At 49.0% G+C, this 21,450-nt stretch overlaps 1 protein-coding gene across 1 annotated transcript in view; it reads right to left on the minus strand.

Moving 5' to 3' along the window:
- The window catches only part of LOC140424765 (obscurin-like), a 1,044,598-nt gene that overhangs the window by 94,962 nt on the left and 928,186 nt on the right, over positions 1 to 21,450 (minus strand). The window contains 4 exon segments of the mRNA XM_072508149.1: positions 7,944 to 7,970; positions 11,212 to 11,384; positions 14,630 to 14,707; positions 17,450 to 17,510. Of these exon segments, the coding sequence (XP_072364250.1) occupies positions 7,944 to 7,970; positions 11,212 to 11,384; positions 14,630 to 14,707; positions 17,450 to 17,510 (339 nt within the window).

Genomic DNA, 21,450 nt, shown 5'->3' on the forward strand with positions numbered 1-21,450 from the left:
AAATACAATTAATGAACAATGTTTTTGTCAAGCCCATGGAGTATCTGACTCCTAGTTGTACAAACACAAAACAACAGTCAGAGGTCTGTAATGCTGAACAGCCTAAAGTTACAAATTTGAAACTTGGTGTAATTACACAATTTTTCCAGATTTATACAATTTCCTATATTAACCATTAATATGAGATTTCTTTTCCAACCTCAACTACTCATGGGGTTTACAATTGTTGCAGGTGCAAATGCTTTAGAGCCTTCTGAGTTAAGTGTTGTAAAATATCTAGAGGCTTGTATGGGTGCACAATAACAGTTTATTAATAACACATGACTATATACATATACTCAGGACATAGTCCTGACTGGGTGCCATCTTCATGCTGAGTTCTACCCTACTACTCCCATGTGACTATCTACATCATAATGCAAGTGGTACTGTTTCTCCAATCTTACATTAACCCTCACAGTTTTGAACATCCCAACACTACATTAAGTTAAAGGCAAATTACTGCAGATGCTGGAATCTGAAAAAACAGAAAATACTGGACAATCTCAGCAGGTCTGACAGCAGGGAGAGAAGGGAGCTAACGTTTCAAGTCTGGGTGACTCTTTGTCAAAGCTGGAGAGAACTGGGGTGGGGGGGGGGGGGGGGAGCAGAGGCCAGATAGCCAGCGGCAACCAGGCAGTTAGCCAGGAGCACACGCAGTTGTTGAGGTTTGGGGCCCAGCCACCTGACCAGGTGAGCAGTCGAAAGGTTCGATAAGCGCTGCCATTGTTTTCGGAGAGCAGCGGCCAGTGGGTCGATTTGACCAGAGGCCAGAGCTGAGAGATGGTAACCGAACCAGTGAGGATGAGAGCAGAGGCCTGCCCAGATAGATAGCAGCAACAGCCAGCCAGGAGCATACACTGTCATCAAGGCTCAAGGCCCAGCCACCCAAGCGAGAGTGTGAGCAGTCAGGAGTTGCGAGAGCCAGGCATGTGCCAGCATCATGATTTTCCGGGAGCATCGGTGCGACCCAACCAGAGTCAGAAGCCAGGGATGAAGGTGAGAGGACTGGACTGCAACTGGACTAGTGAGGGTGAGAACAGAGGCCAGGCCAGATAGTCAGTAGCAGACAGTGAACCACCACTAGCACATCTGCAAGCTTAGGTCTTCGAGGGGAGCAGCTGCTGGGGTGACTCGATTCACAGGCCAGGATCGAGAAGGGCAAAGAAGACTGTTATTTCTGAAAATTTATATTCGTTGAAATCAAGACAGGTCAATCAATATGACGGGACACTGAATCTGGCAATCAAAAATGCAGAAAGTTAAAGGCAAGGCAAGAGGACAAAGCTCGGCAGAAAGATAGTTTGGCACTTTACTTTAAAAAGGTTTGAAATATTGAACAGTTCCCAAACTGCACATTCATCCTCAACAACATCCACCAAAGATTTTGGCGACTTGTCTGAAGACCTCGACCTGCTGATTTCCAGAGACAGCACATGGCCTGAAAAACTTTAACAAGAAGTGGATTCTGAAATGGGAATGGAACTACAAGATACTGCTGAAGCTTATTGTTCTGCAGCTGAAGTGAGGGAAGAAACCTACCCTGCAGACATTACCTAAAGGCTAAAATCTGTTCCACTGGGTAGGATTGAATATTTCATAATAAAAACACCAGAGAACATAGGTAATATGGAAAAAGGGTTTGAGTCACAGTGGCATGGTAGCACAGTGGTTAGAACTGTTGCTTCACAGCTCCAGGGTCGCAGGTTCGATTCCTGGCATGGGTCGCTGTCTGTGTGGAGTCTGCACGTTCTCCCTGTGTCTGCGTGGGTTTTATCTGATTGCTCTGGTTTTCTCCCACAATTCCCGAAAGACGCGCTGATAGGTAATTTGGACATTCTGAATTCTCCCTCTGTGTACCCGAACAGGCACCGGAATGTGGCGACGAGGGGCCAAATGCTCATCCAGGTACTTTTCTAAAGCATATGAGGCAACCCACTATAATAATAATCTTTATTAGTGTCACAAGTAGCTTACATTAACACTGCAATGAAGTTACCATGAAAATCCCATTGTCGTCACACTCCAGCACCTGTTCGGGTACATGGAGGGAGAATTCAGAATATCCAAATTACCTAACAGCACATCTTTCGGAACTTGTGGGAGGAAGCTGGAGCACCCGGAGGAAACCCACACAGACACAGGGAACATGTAGATTCCACACAGACAGTGACCCTGGCACTTCCAGCTGGGAATCAAACCTGGAACACTGGCGCTGTGAAGCAACAGTGCTAACCACTCTGCTACCGTGCCGCCCTAGAACTTTAATATGCAGTTTCCCGAGGCATTTGAGGCGTTGGAATCTAACCCCTTCGCCTCAGAGACCTTGGGCAAGCGGCATTCAGCACTAATAGTTCCACCTGGGCACCCTGGCACTTCCAGCTGGCACCCTGGCAGTGCCACCTGGATGCCAGCTGGCAGGGGCACTGCCAGAGTATAAGTTGGCATTGCCAAGGTGCCAAGCTGACATTTTTTACCCGGCGGGGTTGCCCTGCGTGGGTGTTGGGGGGAGCCCCTCATAGTGAGTTGGGGGTCACATGGGTGGCTCCAGAGATCATTTAAAAATGGCATCCCGATCACTCGCTACATTAATATGTTCCGGCCAGCAGAGCTCCTCAGTGCAGAAAACGTGGCTGTGTGGCCGCATGTTCCTTGCAGAGGCCCGTATCTAACCCGAGTGACGTTTGATAGTATTGTGTTTCTCAGTGCTGCGAGCGCTGGGAAACACGCGGCTAAACGTGCTCGCTATGGGACTTTGTTCCCATTTAGCTAAATTGCGCCCATAATTTTTTAGCCTGCCTTGGATGTCTTAGTGCATTTGATGAGCTTCTGAAAGAGCATTTTAAAAGTTATCAATAATTTGGCTCAGGGAAGACCAGCTTTTTAATGCGCATATCCTTCGATGACTTCATCATTATAATGGTAGAGCGGCTCAGAAACAAATTCACTAGTGAAGTAAAAGATGCCAAATATTATTCCATAATAGTTGATTCAACACCAGGGGCGGGATTCTCCGATATCGGCACGATGTCCGTCAACCGGCGCCAAAAACGGCGCGGATCAGTCCGGCATCGCGACGCCCCAAAGGTGCGGAAGTCTCCGCATCTTGAGGGGCCGAGCCCTCACCTTGAGGGGCTAGGCCCGAGCCGGACTGATTTCCACCCCGCCAGCTGGCGCGAAACTGACTTTGCCGGGCGGCGCTTGCGCGGGAGCGTGAGCGGCCGCTCACGGCATCCCCGCGCATGCGCAGTGGAGGGGGTCTCTTCCGTGTCCGCCATGGTGGAGACCATGGCGAAGGCGGAAGGAAAAGAGTGCCCCCACGGCACCGGCACGCCGGCGGATCGGTGGGCCCCGATCGCGGGCCAGGCCACCGTAGGGGCACCCCCCGGGGCTAGATCGCCCCGCGCCCCCCCCCAGGACCCCGGAGCCTGCCCGCGCCGCCATGTCCCGCCGTCCCAAAGGTGGTTCAATCCATGCCGGCTGGCGTGGGTTGACAGCGGCGGGACTTCAGCCCATCGCGGACCGGAGAATCGCCGGGGATTCTCGCCGACCGGCGTGGCGCGATTCCCGTCCCCGCCGAATCTCCGGTGGCGGAGAATTCGCGACACGGCGGGGGCGAGATTCACGCCGGCCCCCGGCGATTCTCCGACACGGTGGGGGGTCGGAGAATCGCGCCCCAGGTGTGAGTCATGTGGACCAATTAACATTAGTTTTAAGATATATGACCAGCGAATGTAAATTTGCAGAGCGATTTCTCGGTTTTGCTACAATCCTACACTTCTGACTGCCTGGAGACAACTGTTTTGGAAATCATTGCAAATTTAGGTTCGGACATCAAAAATTCTCATGGGCAGAGCTTCGATAATGCTGCAAATATGTCAGGAAAATAATCAATTCTACAAGTAAGACTGAACAATGCAAGCCTTTGTGCATTATTCATCCCATGTTTCTGTCACTCCTTGATTTAATCGGCAATGCAGCAGCTGAATCATGTGAGGCAACCATACATTTTTTGGACTTTGTTCAAAACCTGTAGGCCTTTCCTTTGGTTTCCATGCATCGATGGAATTTGCTGCAATCAGGTTTGGAGCAGGCAGATGGAAAACATTTGACGGTCAAAAGAATTTGTGACTCCAGGTGGTCCGCTCATGCAGATGCTGTTTTAACTTAGAGACTGAACTTTGTTGATATAAAGGAATGCTTATCGAACATATCCATATCAAAATCAGAGAAGCCACGTGTGAAAGCTGAAGAAAAATCCTCAGCAGAGAAGTTTGAAAAATACAATATTGCTGTTTTTACTGTTTTGTGGAACCACTTACTTTAAAGAATTAGTACCATCAGCAAATCATTGAAAAATGTTGAAACAACTTTACTGAATGCTTCACAACTGTTAGCCTCAGTTAGATTTTTTGTCAAAATGACTATACCTCAGTGGATGCAGAGGCACTAATACTAACAAAGAATACAGATCCCTCTGATGATGGGAAGTGTACAAGACACAGGAATTTATTTTTTGATGAAACTAAAGACAATGAAAACACTTTAAAAGGTAAAGTGAAGATCATTGTTAAGACTGCCAATGTTATTTGTGACACAATAATGGTGCAATTACAGAGTATAAATGAATCTCTGAAGAAAACTGTTGAATAATTTTGTGTGCTTTTTGACAAATGTTTGGATGAAGACGCCAACTGCTGCTGTAGTAAGAGATTAATTGAATTATATCGGAAGGACATAGACACAAATACTTTTGAAGATGAAGTGAAACAATTCATTCATTTCATTGATAATAATGGTCTCTGTGCTCCGAGATCACCAGCTGTACTGACTCGTTGGTGATGGTTTGCAGGCAATCTTTCCAAATGTGGAAACCATTCTGGAAACATTTTTAACCATACCTGTCACAGATGCTTTCAGTGAACTTTCTTTCACTGTATTGGAAAGAGTGAAAAAATGTTCTGCAAAGTACGATGAGTCAGGAACATTTCACAAGTTCAGCGATACTGACGATTGACAATGAACCCTTACAAGATTTTACCTACAATGATGTTACTGATGATTTTGTGAAGAGAAAATGCAGAAGAAAAGTTATCTAAATTGCCATGGATTGCAAACAACTGATGAAGCAAAGAAAATCTAAAAACCCCGTCCCTCTACCATGTTCTGCAGTCTACATTATGTTCTTCAAAAGAGAAAATATGTTGGTCTGATATAATGACTGGTGGTTTCATGAAGACAGTTATAACCTGTGAGTAACCGCCACCCCCCCCAATCATTCCCAATACTGGCCTTCAGGAAGTCTCTTCTCTTCTGGACAAAGAACAGCATCCTGCCAGACAGATGTCAGCAAAGCCACTGATATTAGTCTTGGACTGGACACTCCACTTCACTGGAGTATTTGCTTCTGCAGTGGACTTTTCCTGACTCATTTTGTCCTGCATTGGCCTGTCCTGTGCTGCAGTCATATCATCCGCTGATTTCCGTAACCCGTTGCTCATCAGCCAGTTCATGTTTGCTCAGACAGATCGCAATATTGACCATCTCTACAGTCATGCTGACGACAGGTAGACTTGTATTTCAATTCATTGATTACAGGCTTGTTCTCATAAGTTAACAAGCACAAAAGCAGTTAAGCAGTGATTTTGGGTTGTTGTGGTTTGCATTGTGCATCACAATTCATCAATTACAGGCTTGATCGCATAAGTTAAAAAGCACCCAAGCAGTGATTTTGGATTTTTGTGGCTTGCATTGTGTGAGCTGAGGATGGGAGGAGCCAGGAGGGCATTGATGCCATTGGGCGGAATTTCATGTCATTGCGGTAGGGCTTGGCATAATTGGTATGGGCCTTGACATCATTGGGGGAGGGGCGTGACAACATTGGGGGCAGGGCTTGACACATTTGGGGCATGGCTTGGTATCATTCGGGGCAAGGCTTGACGTCATTTTGGGCGGGCCTCCATGTCACCAGAGGGCAGGGCGTGATGTGGGGGCCCCGCAAAGAGAGAGAGCACGAGTCACCCAAAAGTGTAAGTCTGCCTTTGGAGTAGAATCATAGACTTTTACAGCACAGGAGGCCAGTCAGCCCATCGTATCTGTATCGGTTCCCGTGCCAGCCTCCCCGAACAGGTGCCGGAATGTGGCGACTAGGGGCTTTTCACAGTAACTTCATTTGAAGCCTACTTGTGACAATAAGCAATTTTCATTTTCATTTCAAGAGAAACCCAGCCAGTCCCATTCCTCAGCCCCACCTCCGCATCCCTCGAAATTAATCACTTTCAAATATACATCCAGCTCTCTTTTGAAACCTCCTATGGAATCCACCTCCACCACTCTCCCAGGCAGCGAATTCCAAATCCCAACAACTGAGTAAAGAAGTTTCTCCTCATCTCACTCCTAGCTGTCTTGCTGACCATCTTGAAATTGTGACCGCTAGTCACTGACTTAACAACCAGTGGAAACAGAATATCCTTCTTTACTCTGACAAAGTTGTTCAGAATTTTGAACGCCTCAATAAGGTCACCCCTTAATCTTCTCTGCTCCAAGGAGGACAAACCCAATTTCTCCAATCTTTCCTTGTATCCAAAATTCCTCATTCCTGCTATCACTCTAGTAAATCTCCTCTGCACTCTCTCCAGGGCTTTAACATCCTTCCTGAAATAAGGGGCGCGATTCTCTGCTCCCGCACCGTTTCAGAGAATCGCCTGGGGCGCCATTTTTACCTGCGATGCCGGTCCGACGCCCTCCCGCGATTCACCCCAGTGGCGAGAACGGCCCCGTCGAGGTCTGTGCGGCACAGGCCAGAGAATCGCCCGGGACCCCAAAATGGCGATTCTCCGCTCTCCCGATATTCTCTGGCCCGGATGGGCCGAGCAGCCTGCCCAAAATGACGGCTTCACACCGGCGCCATCCACACCTGGTCGCTGCCGGCGTGAACACCGCAGGAACGCTGGGGGGGGGGCGGCCTGTGTGGGGGGGGGGGGGGCGAGGGGGGTTCCTACACTGGGGGGTGCTCAAAAAGGGCCTGGCACGCGATCGGTGCCCACCGATCAGCGCGCCGGCCTCTCTGAAGGAGGACCTCCTTTCCTCCGCTGCCCCGCAGGATCGATCCGCCATCATCTTGCGGGGCGGCCGCGGGGAGGACGTCAACCACGCATGCACGAGCTGGCGCCGGTTATCCTGCGCATGCGCGGTTGACGTCATTTATGCGGCGCCGGCCCTGTCATTTACACGGCGCCGCTTTTACGCGGCGCCAAGGCCTGGCGCGCGTAAATGACGCGGCACTGCTTCTAGCCCCCCGGGGGAGTGTGAATAGGGGTCTGGGAACGGCCTCCGACGCCGGAGTAAAACACTCCGGTTTTCACTCCGGCGTCGGCACTTAGTCTCCAGATCGGAGAATCGCGCCCAAGGTGCCCAGAACTGAACACAATAATCCAAATGTGGCCTGACCAATGATTTGTAGAGATGTAGCATCACTTCCTTGCTTTTATACTCTATACCTCTATTTATAAACCCAAGGATCCCATAAGCCTCCATAACAAATGTTTCAACTTGCCCGATTATTTAAAGATAGAAAAGAATCTTGGCTATGATGCAGCTGAACAACACGTACTTGAAGCTGATATTGGGTGCCACACACAAACTCCATTCCTCAGCAAAGGCAACATTAAACTCACTGAGCAAAATAAAAATGATCTCCTTCACTCCGCCACAGACATCCCCCCCCCAGTCCACGATCTATCTGTCATTAAAATAAATGAATAGAAAAGTACGGGCTAGATGTGGCAGATTTCTTCAGGTAAGAGGATCCCAGTACTGGGTGGGCATGAAGCATAAATAACAAAAAGATTCTCAATTTGAAAATCAAATATGCAAGATTCAAAATTGGACAGAGCTCAACTTACCATAAAAATGTGATGACACCAACAGCCCTATATAAGAAAGAAGAGAAATGTTAAAAAAAGAGAAAGAAATGAGTAAGTAATAATATTTTTACCATTAAAAAAATCCTTGAATAAAAGAGTCTGACTAAAAACGTTACAAAGCGAGTAACATATAATTTCTAATCCCTTAGTCTTTAGATGGAAACGGTGCAGCTAGCTTGGTGTTTTTCGTCCGATTAATAACGATTGCTTCTTCCAGTTTAAAAAAAATAAATTTAAAGTACCCAATAATTTTTTTTCCAATTAAGGGACATTTTAGCATGGCCAATTCACCTACCCTGCACATCTTTTGGGGTTGTGGGGGTGAGACCCACCCAGACGTGGGGAGAATGTGCAAATTCCACACGGACAGTGACACGGGGTCAGGATCGAACCCGGGTCCTCGGCGCTGTGAGGCAGCAGTGCTAACCACTGCGCCGCCCCGTTAATCAACCCTTCTCTCATGAGGAAATTGATGGCCTGAATATTTTGGAGACGGGGTTTCCCTTCCAACCAATGAGAGTTAGCGGGGAACGCATCATCGCCAATTCTGACTGTCCCACAGTCCTTTCATAGTTGAATGAGCATTAAGTGGCTGCAGGCGGGTCTTCTGCCCCTCATTTGGGAGGAAGACCCGCCTTTGAGAGCTGCTGGCAAATCTGATTGGTTTGCGGCTCTGTAGTTCAATGTTGATAAATGTGAGGTCATTAATTTTGGTAGGAATAATAGCAAAATGGACTCTTGGAAATGGTAAAATATTGCAGCATGCTGCTGTGCAGAGGGACCTGGGTGGCCTTTTGCATGAATCACAAAAAGTTGGTTTGCAAATAATTAAGAAGGTAAATGGAATTTTGTCCTTCATTTGCTATAGGGATGGAGTTTAAAAACAGGGAGGTTATGTTGCAGCTGTATAGGGTGCTGGTGAGGCCACACCTTTAGTGTACTGTGTACAGTTTTGGTCTCCTTACTTGAGAAAGGACGTACTGGCAGAGGAGATTCACTAGGTTGATTCCATAGTTGAGCGGATTGGCTAATGAAGAAAGACTGAGTAAACTGGGACTATACTCATTGGAATTTAGAAGAATGAGGGGGGATCTTATAGAAACATATGAAATTAAGAAGGGAATAGTTGGACAGAAGCAGGGGGGTTGTTCCTTCTGGTGGGTGAAACTAGAACTAAGGGGCATAGCCTCAAAATAAGGGGAAGCAGATTTAGGACTGAGTCGAAGAGGAACTTCTTCACCCAAAGGGTTGTGAATCTATGGAATTCCCTGTCCAGTGAAGCAGTTGAGGCTACCTTGTTAAATGTTTTTAAGGCAAAGATAGATAGGTTTTTGAACAGTAAAGGAATAAAAGGTCACGGTGACGGGCGGGTAAGTGGAGCTGAGTCCACAATAAGAACAGCCATGATCTTATTGAATGTTGGAGCAGGCCCAAGGGGCCAGATGACCTACTCCTGCTCCTAGTTCTTATGTAGTCCCTGCAGCGGCGGAAGCTGCAGTGGACAGAAGGAGAATTGCTTCAACAAATAAGAGGTTGCACATTTAAAATGGAGATGAGATGAAATTTGTTTTTTCAGAGGGTAATGAGTCTTTACAACTCTTTTCCTGAAAAGGCAGTGGAAGCAGAGTCTTAAGGCTGAGATGGACTGAGTCTTGGTAAGCACGGCTAAGCATAGGCTATTGAGGGAAGGACACAGATTTGAGGTGACTATCAGATCAGCCATCATCTTATTAAATGGGGAAGGAGGCTCGAGGGGCAAATGCTTACACCTTGTTTGTATGTAACATACCAGAGCTTACGTTCTGGGACCAGACAACAAAGTACATTTTGGGGGTTCTAGGGAGGAGAGGAAAGACCTGGAGAGAGTGATGGAACGTGGACATCTGCGCTTTCAGGGGAGAGGCTGGTGGGGGCAGCAGCAGGTGGTAGGGAGGTCCAAAGGCTATCAGACCTTAAGGGCGGTGGGTGCCCAAAGTTAGAAGAGGGCTTCTGACAGGGGTGTCCCACTCTCCCTTCCTGCCGAGATCTATGCTTGCTCATTTTCAGACTTTCTCCATGCCAGCCTAAAAAATTGCGGCTGGGTGGGAATAGGCCCTTAAGTGGCTAATTATTAATCCCTTTAATGGCTTCAAATAGGGCTCTTCTAAGGCCTTGCCACCCCAGTATAAAACTGTTGTGTCGTCAGGATGTGTGGGACACCGGAGGGAATCCCGTTCCTTCATTTTCACACTCACACCCCCCCCACCCGCCCCGCCCCAACCCTGACACGAAACCCGCTGGCAGGTGAGCGTGAAATTCAGGCCGATAATTATATGAACAGGTATACTAGCTTTCTGGTAGCTCATCCTACTGATCATTATTCAAGTGTGAGCTCAAAGAGTGGCAATAGTTATTCCTATGAGATTAGCTTATATAATGCAAACACTTTCTAGAACAGTTTTGATCCCCTTATCCAAGGAAAGATGTATTGCCATTGGAGAGGCCCATTGAGGTTCACTAGGTTGATCCCGGGTATGGAGAGATTTTCTTATGAGGAGAGTTTGAGTAGGTTGTTTCTGTATTCATTGGAGTTTAGAAGAATGAGAGGTGAATTTATTGAGACATATAGGATTCTCAGGGGGCTTGACAGGATAGATGCTGAGAAGTTGTTTCCCCTTGTGGGAGAGTCTCGGGTCAGAGGGCATAATCTCAAGAGTAAGGAGTCGCCTACTTAAGACAGAGATGAGGAGGACTATCTTCTCTCAGAGGGTAGTGAATCTGTGGAATTCTTTACTGTAAAGAGCTGTAGAGGGTGGGTCGTTAAGAATGTTCGAGGCAGAGATAGACAGATTGTTAATTAGTGAGCGAGCCAAGTGTTATAGGGATAAGGTGGGAAAGTGGATTCGAAGAATATCATTTCAGATCAGTCATAATCTCATTGAATAGCAGACTTGATGGACTGAATGGACTACTTCTGGTCTTATGGCATCAGTGTGCAAAAAAGCTTCAGATGAAATGTTCCCTTTCACATAACCAAAGGCCAGTGGTCAACTGTCGTGTCTCCTACTGTTCAGTTTGAGATTAACTAATTCCCTCCCAGTGAATTTAGACTTCACCCGATATGAATTGCTCACTTAAGTTGTGGTACCCTTATCCACAATTATAAAAAAGATAAAATTGTCCTTTATGTAAAAACAACACCTAAAACTAAGATGTGTGAAATTGTAAGCCTCTATATTCACTTTCATATTTTTCACCATTATCTTACCATATATCAGTAGCAGTTGAAATCGGATCCTGGGAAACAATCTCAGGGGCCACAAACTCCGGGCAGCCATACTTGCTAAACTGCGGCTGGATTGGTGAAAATTCTTGGGCAAATCCAAAATCACATATCTTAACATCGTCTCTTTCTGGATGCACCATTAGAATGTTAGCTGGCTAATTGAAGACAAAAAAAAATAAATTACATGCCTGCCAGCAATAAACTGCACCGTTACTCTTCACAGTATATTGTCCATTTCTCCATAATCTTTTAATGGGGAAATAGCATTAACGCCAACGTTTACAGAGTGGAACATAAACAAGATTGGAAAAGCAAGATTGACGATAAATCAAGAAGCGCTGTTGTCATCTAACCTGTGTTTTAAAAAGCCACCAGGTGTAGGAGGGAAGTAGGTGAGGCTTTCTACAGTTTCAAAATCCTGGAAAAGGACAAGTTAAAAAACAATGCCGTGGACCGAAAAAGTGGCATCCTTAGATATAGCCAGGCCTGTATAAAATGTGGCTTATAAACATCAGAGGATATATTTACTTTGAAAGCTACTGACCCCGCCTTGTTTTTGATTTTTCAAACCTGGCTATACTCCCTTGGAGGCAATATCAGTGTGCTGACATTAGCAACAAGAATCTGTGGCTTGCAAACCACAAATTCCGTAGAGCAGTGTTTGCAAAAGGTTATGTAAATTAATGTGAATAAGAGCTTTTTGCAGTGATGCAAAATGACAGGGAAAAAATAGTGTCTCACATGTAAGTAACACTATGGGTCAATCTTTAACTGCAAGTGACTTGAAACATGTTAAGATCTATAATGAGCTTTGGAGTTGTAAACCAGGGCTTTTCAAAGTCAGGGCAAGTGCAGGGTGGCTCCCTAGCCCTCCCCCTGGAACGTGGGCACCTTGGCACTGCCCAGCTGTCACCTTGGCACTGCCAGGTGCCTGGGTGGTACTGCCAAGCTGGAATGAGCACTGCCGGGGTGACAGGGTGGCAGTGCCAATGGTCAGGGGCCGAGGGGGGCCATGCCCATGAAATGAGGGTGGAGGGGGGCTTGAAGGGTTGGAGAGTGCAGGGCAGGTAAGTAGGGACCTTCGGGAGGTTGGGGGGGTGATGCATGGGGGTGCTGTAAGGGGGATTGGGCGGGCCCAAAGAGGGGGGGAATCCCCAGGACCCACACAGCGAGGTGTGCTCACTTGGGGATATAGGGCAGTGCCCATGATTGTGGGTGGTGACATTGCTCATGGGTGGGGGGGTGATAGACAACCTCACTTAGAGATCGGGGCACTCTTTCACAATGGTGACACGATCCCCGAGTTCAGCTCCCCCTGCTCAAAAAAGTGACTAAGTGTCATTGAATAGTGGTGGGGAACTTGCTGGGAAAAACGCACCACAAATTAACTTAAAATGTTTTGGGAGTATTGCGCCTCATGTGTGTTATATGTAGGGAAATACAGGCAAATGAGAGAAGTTTCAGAATTTGAAAGAGGAGTGGTGTGTGAAAAATTCCTTTTCAGCTTGAGACCCCAGAGTCAGTTATTAACTTAGAGCTGACTCCAAATTAAAAGACTGCGCTGCTGTAGCTGACCTGCGATACCACATTAAAAACACGACGAAAGCCCATCAGGCTGTCAGCATTCTGGTGTGGTATCTCCCAGGAGTATCCAGAGCCGAGAAAACAGACATTTTGTTGTTATTTCCCTTCATGACGACCTACATGTGCGAGGTTGGATTTTCCGTTTTCATAAAGATGAAGATGGCACAAAGTAACTGGCTGAAGTCTGCACCTGATATGCACATTGCCCTCTGCTCCCTTGAACCGGATTCAAGTGAGGTCATGCAGACAAAGCAGACTCCTCTTTCACATTAAAAGGTAATCGAACATGAATAGTGTCGCGAAGGTCGGTCAGTGTATGTCGCAGAGGTCGGTCGGCGGGTGTCGCGAATGTTGGCCAATGTGGGTTGCGAAGGCCGACCTGCATGGGTCCCGAAGGTTGGCCGCTTGTCAAAAGTGTGTCCCAGAAAAAACAGTTTGAAAAACACTGTTGTAAACTGACTGGTCCCTTTATGAGTGTCCAGCGGTTGAAAATGGTACACTCCCTGTTGAATATGGAAGGCTAACTGATTCAATACTTGACAGGTGTGTAAGTGCTCCAGGGCAAAATGGATTGGAAGCTGCTTCCATATACAGGTTTGGGATCTATGCAGGTTATAGGGTTACATTTGTACTATCGAGCAGTCTAATCGACGGTCCTTAAAAAGGATTATTGGAGATCATTTCAAACACAGGGGGTGGGATTCTCCACTCCCGCGCCGGTTGGGAGAATCGCCTGGGTCGCCGAATTTTCCCACGACGCCGGTCCGACGCCCTCCCGTGATTCTCCCAAGCGGCAAGAACGGCCCCGTCGAGTTCCACGCGGCGCAGGCTGGAGAATCGCCCGAGACACCCAAAATGGCGATTCTCCGGCACCCCTGCTATTCTCAGGCCTAGATGGGCCGAGCGGCCAGGCCAAAATGGCGGGTTCCCCCCGGCGCCGTCCACACCTGGTCGCTGCCGGCGGGAACAGCGCGGGAACGCTGGGAGGGCGGCCTGCGGGGGGGGGGGGGGGATCCCGCAACGGGGGGGGGGCCTCAAATGGGGACGAGCACGTGATCGGTGCCCACCGATCGTCGGGCCGTCCTCTCTGAAGGAGGACCTCCTTTCTTCCGCAGCCCTGCAAGATCCGTCTGACATCTTCTTGCGGGGCGGACTCGGAGAGGACGGCAACCACGCATGCGCGGGTGACGCCAGTTATGCGGCGCCCGCCGCGTCATGTATGCAGCACCGCCTTTACGTGGCGACAAGGCCTGGCGCGTGTAAATGACGCGGCCCCGCTCCTAGCCCATTATCGGGCCCTGAATCGGTCGGGATAGGGACCGTTTCACGCCGTAGTGAACCTCGACGGCGTTCACGACTGCATGGGCATTTCGGCGCGGGAGCAGGGAATTGCGCCCAAGCTTTTGGACGGAACTGGAGGAACGGGAATGCTCTGCCCATATTCCTCACCATCCTCATTTAGTACAGGATTATAACTTAGTTGGCTCATAGCGTCACCGTTTTAAGGCTGCCTGGGTTGGCAAGCAGCCATTACTTTTCATTACGTCGGCTCTCCTGTTTTGGACAGGCGCATTGAACACAGTGCTGACTCAGGCCCAGTTTGGACATATGCTTAAAATTACGTCTTTCACCTTTCTTCATTTGTACTGCTGGACAACTCCACTAAAACTGAACAAAGAAATAATTGCTGCGATTTGAGGTATTTGCTCATTTCCTACAGCTGCTGCATAAATAAAAAGCATGGAACTCCTTGAGAAAAACAGTGAGATGGGAGTGTAATAAATGCTTTCATATGTTGAAAGGAATGAAGCCTTACTTTTATATCAAGGTGTAGTATGTTGTTGTCATGAAGATACTGGACCCCTTCCAAAATCTGCTGGATATAGTACCTAACCTAGACAAAACAATAAATTTTGAAAGATTAACCGTACTGTAAAATATTCATCATTGTTAATTGAGTAATGGATTGAAGATGATAAATTTCCTTGTGCAAATTTATATTTGGTGATTTTTGCTATGCCGCCATTTGAATATAACAAACTCGACAAACATATTAAAATGTTAGTCATTAAAATATAAAACACACAAAAGGATCTTTAATAAAATACTACAGTCAGTAAGAGAGCAGATAGCATAAATCTACTGCCTTTTTCACTAAAATGTTTAACTTGGGCACGTTCATAGGGCATAGAATCATAGAATTTACAGTGCAGAAGGAGGCCATTCGGCCCATCGAGTCTGCACCGGCCCTTGGAAAGAGCACCCTACCCAAGGTCCACACGTCCACCCTATCCCCATAACCCAGTAACCCCACCCAACACTAAGGGCAATTTTGGACACTATGGGCAATTTAGCATGGCCAATCCACCTAACCCGCACATCTTTGGACTGTGGGAGGAAACCGGAGCACCCGGAGGAAACCCACGCACACACGGGGAGGATGTGCAGACTCCGCACAGACAGTGACCCAAGCCGGAATCGAACCCCGCCGCCGGTCGTAGAATCGCCAGGGGGCAGCGTGAACCTCGCCCTACCGCTCCAACACTAGCTGGCGAATTCTCCAACAACAGTTTTTGGGCGGGGGCGGGGATCACGCCGCGCCGGTCAGGATCCGTTGGCAGCGCCCCCCCCCCCCCCGGCAATTCTCCATGCCCCGATGGGCCGAGAGGCCGCCCGTTTCCGGCCAGTCCCGCCGGTGTGAAATGGACATGGTCCATCACGGCGGGACCTGGCTTGACGGCCGTCTACCGGAGCCCTCGGAGGGGGTGCGGGGGGATCCGGCCCCGGGGTGGGGGGGGCCCCCACGGTGACCTGGCCCGCGATCAGGGCCGAACGATCTGCGGGCGGGCCTGTGCCATGGGGGCACTCTTTCCCTCCGCGCTGGCCTCTGTAAGGCGTAAGGCTCCGCCATGGCCGGCGGTTCTGCGCGTGCGGCAACTTGCGGCAGCCCTTCGGCGCGGTTGGCGCAGCGTCAACTCCTCCGGTGCCGGCCTAGCCCCCGGAAGTGCGGAGGATTCCGCAACTTCCGGGCGGCCTGACGCCGGAGTGGTTCGCGCCGCTCTTGGCGGCGGCATCGGGCCATCGCACCAAGTGCGGGAGAATCCCGCCCGTGGTCTCCAATTATTTAACATTACACAATCTCCACTGATGAAATAGAGGGTGAGATTGTCCCAGAAATTGGCAAGGCTGATGGTGGGCAGGAAAAGTGGTGCTAAGCTCTGCGACGGCAATGACGACATTTCCTGCCATACAGTGCAGCACGTAGTGACAAAGGTTTTCAAGCCATGGGTTCCACGCCATATCATTGCCGGGGAGGCCTCCGATTCGCTCGTCCTGCCGTCACCTCTGTGCTGGAATCATCGGGGCACCACTGTTAAAAGCCGCCCCAGCGCACAGCAGCCACACTTTGTAGGGTGCTAGGAAGTGATGGCTATCAGGAAATCATCCCCTAAATGTTTGGACGCCTCCCCGGAGAGACTCCTGGATGTAGTGGAGGCCCTCAACTCACTCACAGGAAGAAAACCAACCAGAAAGGTCAACAACTCAGCATGGGAGGCGGTGGCAGTGGTGGTCAACATTAACACTCTGAAGAAGATGACAAATCTTGTTCTACCCAACCCGGTCCCAGGAGTTTATCTATATGTAGGATATCTGCTGTAGGATATAGGCTCAGTCTTCCCTGGAGCTGGAAGACACATTAAATGTGATATTGTAAAGCAATACTGCAAGACATCATCCCTACAACTGAGCATCAGTAAAACAGTCTCTAGCACATTCACAATGCCAGCGCCAAGAGGGATCCTGGATGGTCAGATCATGAGCCCCACCCTGTTAATCTAGACATCACCCTTGATAGAGCCCTCATGTACAGACACCACTGCTCAAGACTGCAGAAAAAAATAAAACCTGCAATAAGCTCCTCATGAAATTGGCCAGTGGCCTATGGGTATCACAGGCCAAGATCCTAATGACGCCTGCTCTTGCCATCACATACTCAACTGCAGAATACTGCACGCCAGGATGGTACCAGTCTGCCCTCACCAAATTTCTGGATATGCAACTCAACTCCACAATGTGTACCACCATAGATACTCTTTGACCAATTTGTTTCCCCTGATTCCCAATGCTGAGCAACATTGCCCCAATCTCATATCTGGAGGGTAATTGCAACTGGTAAGGTACTGGAGAAGTACTACTCTACCCCAAGCTTGCCTTTATTCAATGCACCTCTTCAATCCACCAGCAGTACACATTTGACATGCAACCCCAAATGGAAAACCCTACCAAGCTGAGGAGTAATATAACAGGAGGATTGGCAGGAGAAAATATCCACCAAAAACTACTTCCAGTGTAGACCCCACTGGCCGCCTGTCAGACAACTATTTCCAATGCCGACAGTGTGCCCTTTGAAACCATTTCCACACCGGCCAAGCTTTCTGTGTAGACCCTAACATCAGTAGGGTCGCCAAGACCATCCAGATTGAAGCTGTGTTGCAGTCTAACCAATAATCATACTGTTGAGGAGTGTCCGCTCACTAAAATGAAGGCGGGCTTAAAGAGCTCTGTTTAGCCATTGACAAGGTTATTGCATGGCTGTGACTGTGCACACACTAAAAAAAGTTAAAATAAATCTTACCTTGGTTTCTGCAACTATATTCTTTCTGAACAAATGGTCCAGCAGTCCTTCATTAGAACACCTGTTAACCTAGCTCAGGATAACAAACATAAATAACTTGAAGAACAGGTGGCATAGCAGGCAACACAGTGATCTTAGTGTTTGATAGTTGATCTGGTCTTGCTTTGGGCAGCATGGGGGATTGGGGTTATCACCTGACATCTGAATTATTTTAAATCTGCTGCTAAGAGACATCTACATCCTCTACCATCTAGAAGAACAGGAGGCAGATGTATGGGAACACCATCACCAAGTTCACCTCCAAGTCACTCATCATTCTTATCCTCAATGTCACCCTTTCTTCACTGTTGCTGGGTCAACAGGGGAGTCAGGAGGTGAGTCACTTGACACAGGATTCCTAACCTCTGACCTGTTTTCGTAGCCACAGCATTTATATGGCTCGTTCAGTTATGTTTCTGCTCAATGGTAACCCCTGGGTGTTGATATATTCCAGCAAAAGTATGAAAGACTTGTGTGCGCCCCAGCTAAGCTACGACACCAGCATCGACCTAGCAATGCTGAAAATTGCCCAGGTATGTCCTGTACACAAAAAGGAAGACAATCCAACCCAGCTAATTACCACCCCATCAGTCTAATCTCGATCGGGAGGTTGTGGCGTCGCGATGTTGTCGCTCGACTAGTAATCAGAGACCCAGAATCATTCCTTGGGGACCCAGGTTCGTATCCCAGCATGGCAGATGGTAAAATTTGAATTCAATAAAAAATATGTAATTAAAAGTCGAAAGGTGACCATGAAACCATTGTCGATTGTTGTAAAAGCCCATCTGCTTTACTAATGTCCTTTAGGGAAGGAAATCTGTCGTCCTTACCTGGCTTGGCCTACAAGTGACTCCAGATCCACAGCAACGTGGATGACTCTTAAATACCCTCAGGGATGGGCAACAAATGCTGCTCCAGCCAACGACACCCGCATCCCATGCACAAAAAAAAAATCATCAGTAAAGTGATGGAAGGGGTCATCAACAGTGCTATCAAGCGGCACTTACTAAGCACCAACCTGCTCACTGACACTCAGTTTTGATTCCGCCACGGTCACCCAGCTACTGACATTACAGCCTTTGTTCAAACAAGAGCTGAATTCCAGCAGTGAGGTGAGGGAGATTGTTCTTGAGGCTGCATTTCGCCGTGTATGGCATCAAGGAGCCCTGGCAAAACTGGAGCCAATGGGAATCAGGGGAAACTCTCCGCTGGTTGGAGTCATACCTCACACAAAGGAAGATGGTTGTGGTTGTTGGAGGTCAGTCATTTCAGCTCCTCGACATCACTGCAGGAGTTCCTCAGGGTAGTTTCCTAGGCCCAACCATCTTCAGCTGCTTCATCAATGACCTTCCTTCCATCATAAGGTCAGAATTGGATAAGCTCACTGATGACTACACAATGTTCAGCATCAGTCGTGACTCCCCCAACTGAAGCAGATCATGTCCAAATGCAGCAAGACCTGGACAAGATCCCATCCTGGGCTGACATGTGCCAAGTGATATTCATGCCACACAAGTGCCAAGCAATGATCACCTCCAACACAAAATAATCTAACCATCACCCCATGTCATTCAAAGCCATTAACATCACAGAATCCTCAACTATCAAAATTCTGGGGTTACATTGGCCAGAAACTGAACTGGACTAGCCATGAAAATACCATGGGCTGGATTCTCCGAGCCGCCACGGCAAAATCGCATTCGGCGCGGGGCGCGGAGAATGGGCGTCAACCCGGAAATTCGGACTGGCGCCGCTCCCACGATGCTCCGGTCCCTGGGTAGGGGTCGTTGCCAGAAGCCCCCCCTGCGATACTCCACGCGCAACTGACCGAGTTCCCGACGGCGTAGTTCTAACCTGGTTGGGGGGGGCCTCATGGACAACCAGGCTCGCGATCGGGCGGCACCGATCCGCGGGCGCGCGCAATCTCGGGGGGCCTATTTCTTCCATCACAGTCCACGGTACAAGTCCACCATGTCGCACGGGGCAGTCGCCACCATGCGCAAGCGCGGACTCCCGACGGGAAGTGCGGGGCCCCGTATCTTCTGCCGGAGCTGCGAGAACCACCCCGGAGCCCTGCCAGCCTCCTACAGATGGGAGAATCACTCAGGATTTTCTTAAGGGAAGTCCAGAGTGAAACGCCAGCGTTTTTTACGCTGACGTGGGGACATATCCCCATTATTGGAGAATCCAGTTCCACGTTTACAAAAGCAGGTCAGAGTCTAGGAATCGTGCGGTGAGTAACTCACCTCCTGACTCCCCAATCTACAAGGCACAGGTCCATCTTCAAGCAGGACACGACCTTCCTGTTGCTTGCAATTTCAACTCACCGTCCTGCTCTCACGTCTATATGTCCATCCTTGGCCTGCTGCAATGTTCCAGTGAAGCTCAGTGCAAACTGGAGGAACAGCACCTCATCTTCCGATTCGGCACGTTACAGCCTTCCGGACTTAACATTGAGTTCAACAACTTCAGACTGTGAACTCTCTCCTCCACCTTAACCCCATTTTTATTTCTATCAATTTATTTCCATTTCTTCCATTGATCTTTTTTTCCCCTTCACCCAGTTGCCCTTTGACACGCTGCTCACCTTTGTTCTGCCATTCACACATTCTGATATCTTTATGTGCCACTATCAGCACCGTTGTTAGCCTAAATCACCCCCATTCACACTCTTTTTGTCTTTCTGTCCACAAGACACCTTTTTAAATCTCCACCTAATGTTGGCCCCCGATCCAGCCTCACTGCTCCACGCTACCCCACAACAGTATAAACCTGACCATATTTCCAGTTCTCTCCAGCTGTGACAAAGAATCATCCAAACTCAAAACATTAGCTCCCTTCTCTCTCCAGAGGCTGTCAGACCTGCTGAGATTTCCAGTATTTTGTGTTTTTGTTAGCTCTAAAGAAATTGGGTGAGAAATTTGGAGAGATGAAAGGGAAATACCATATTTAAGGGCTCACGAAATTGACTCAGGAGGCTGTTTTCAATTTCAGCCAACAGCAGGAATAGTTGGTTAACTCCCAGCAGGCAGTGTGAATGAAGCAACATTTGAAAAGCCAACTGTTGGTTGTGGTAGTCACCACTGATGTATATATTAGGATGTTAATATAGGTGCTATATGGTAAGGCCCCTGTACTACAGGTATGGGGGTAGATCCCTGCCTGCTGGCTCCGCCCAGTAGGCAGAGTATAAATATGTGCTCCCAGTACAGCAGCCATTTCGCCAGCTGCTGTAGGAGGCCACACATCTCACTGGAATAAAGCCTCGATTGCATCCTACTCTCGTCTTTGTGTAATTGATCGTGCATCATTGGTTAACTTTAGAAATAACCCCAACAGATGTAAAGGTCATGGACGGAATTCTCGCAGCCCTGGGCCGGGCCGGAGAATCCCCGCGAACGGGCCATGCCGCCCCGACGCCGGCACGAGCAGAGAATCGGCGCCATTGGCGCCGGCGTGTTTACGCGGTGCAGGTCGCGGGCCGCTCTACGTGGCCGGCCTGGATGGGCATAGCGGCCGTAAGAAAAGGGCCGATTCCCGCTGGCGCCGTGCTAACCTGCTCTGGGCCGGCGGGACCGCGGCGTGGAAGGGACGGGTGGCACCCTGTGGGGGAGAGGGGGGGTCCGACCCCGGGGGAGGGGAGGCCTCCGATGTGGTCTGGCCCGCGATCGGGGCCCACCGAACTGCTGGCCGGCCGCTGTGGCTGGGGGCCTCCTTTCCTACGCGCCGGCCCCTGTAGTCCTGTGTCATGTTGTGTCGGGGCCGGAACGTTGAAGGAGGCCACTGTGCATGCACGCGTTGTCGCTGGCGCCACTGCGCATGTCCACGTTGGCGCCGGCGCATGCGCGGATCCTGCAGCGCACAGTTCGCGCCGGGAACGGCAGCTGGAGCGGCGCGAACCGCTCCAGTGCCGTGCTGGCCCCCTGTAGGGGCCAGAATTAGTACTGGGAGTGGCTCGTGTT

The sequence above is a fragment of the Scyliorhinus torazame genome, chromosome 6 (assembly GCF_047496885.1).
Source record: "Scyliorhinus torazame isolate Kashiwa2021f chromosome 6, sScyTor2.1, whole genome shotgun sequence".
NCBI lineage: Eukaryota > Metazoa > Chordata > Chondrichthyes > Carcharhiniformes > Scyliorhinidae > Scyliorhinus > Scyliorhinus torazame.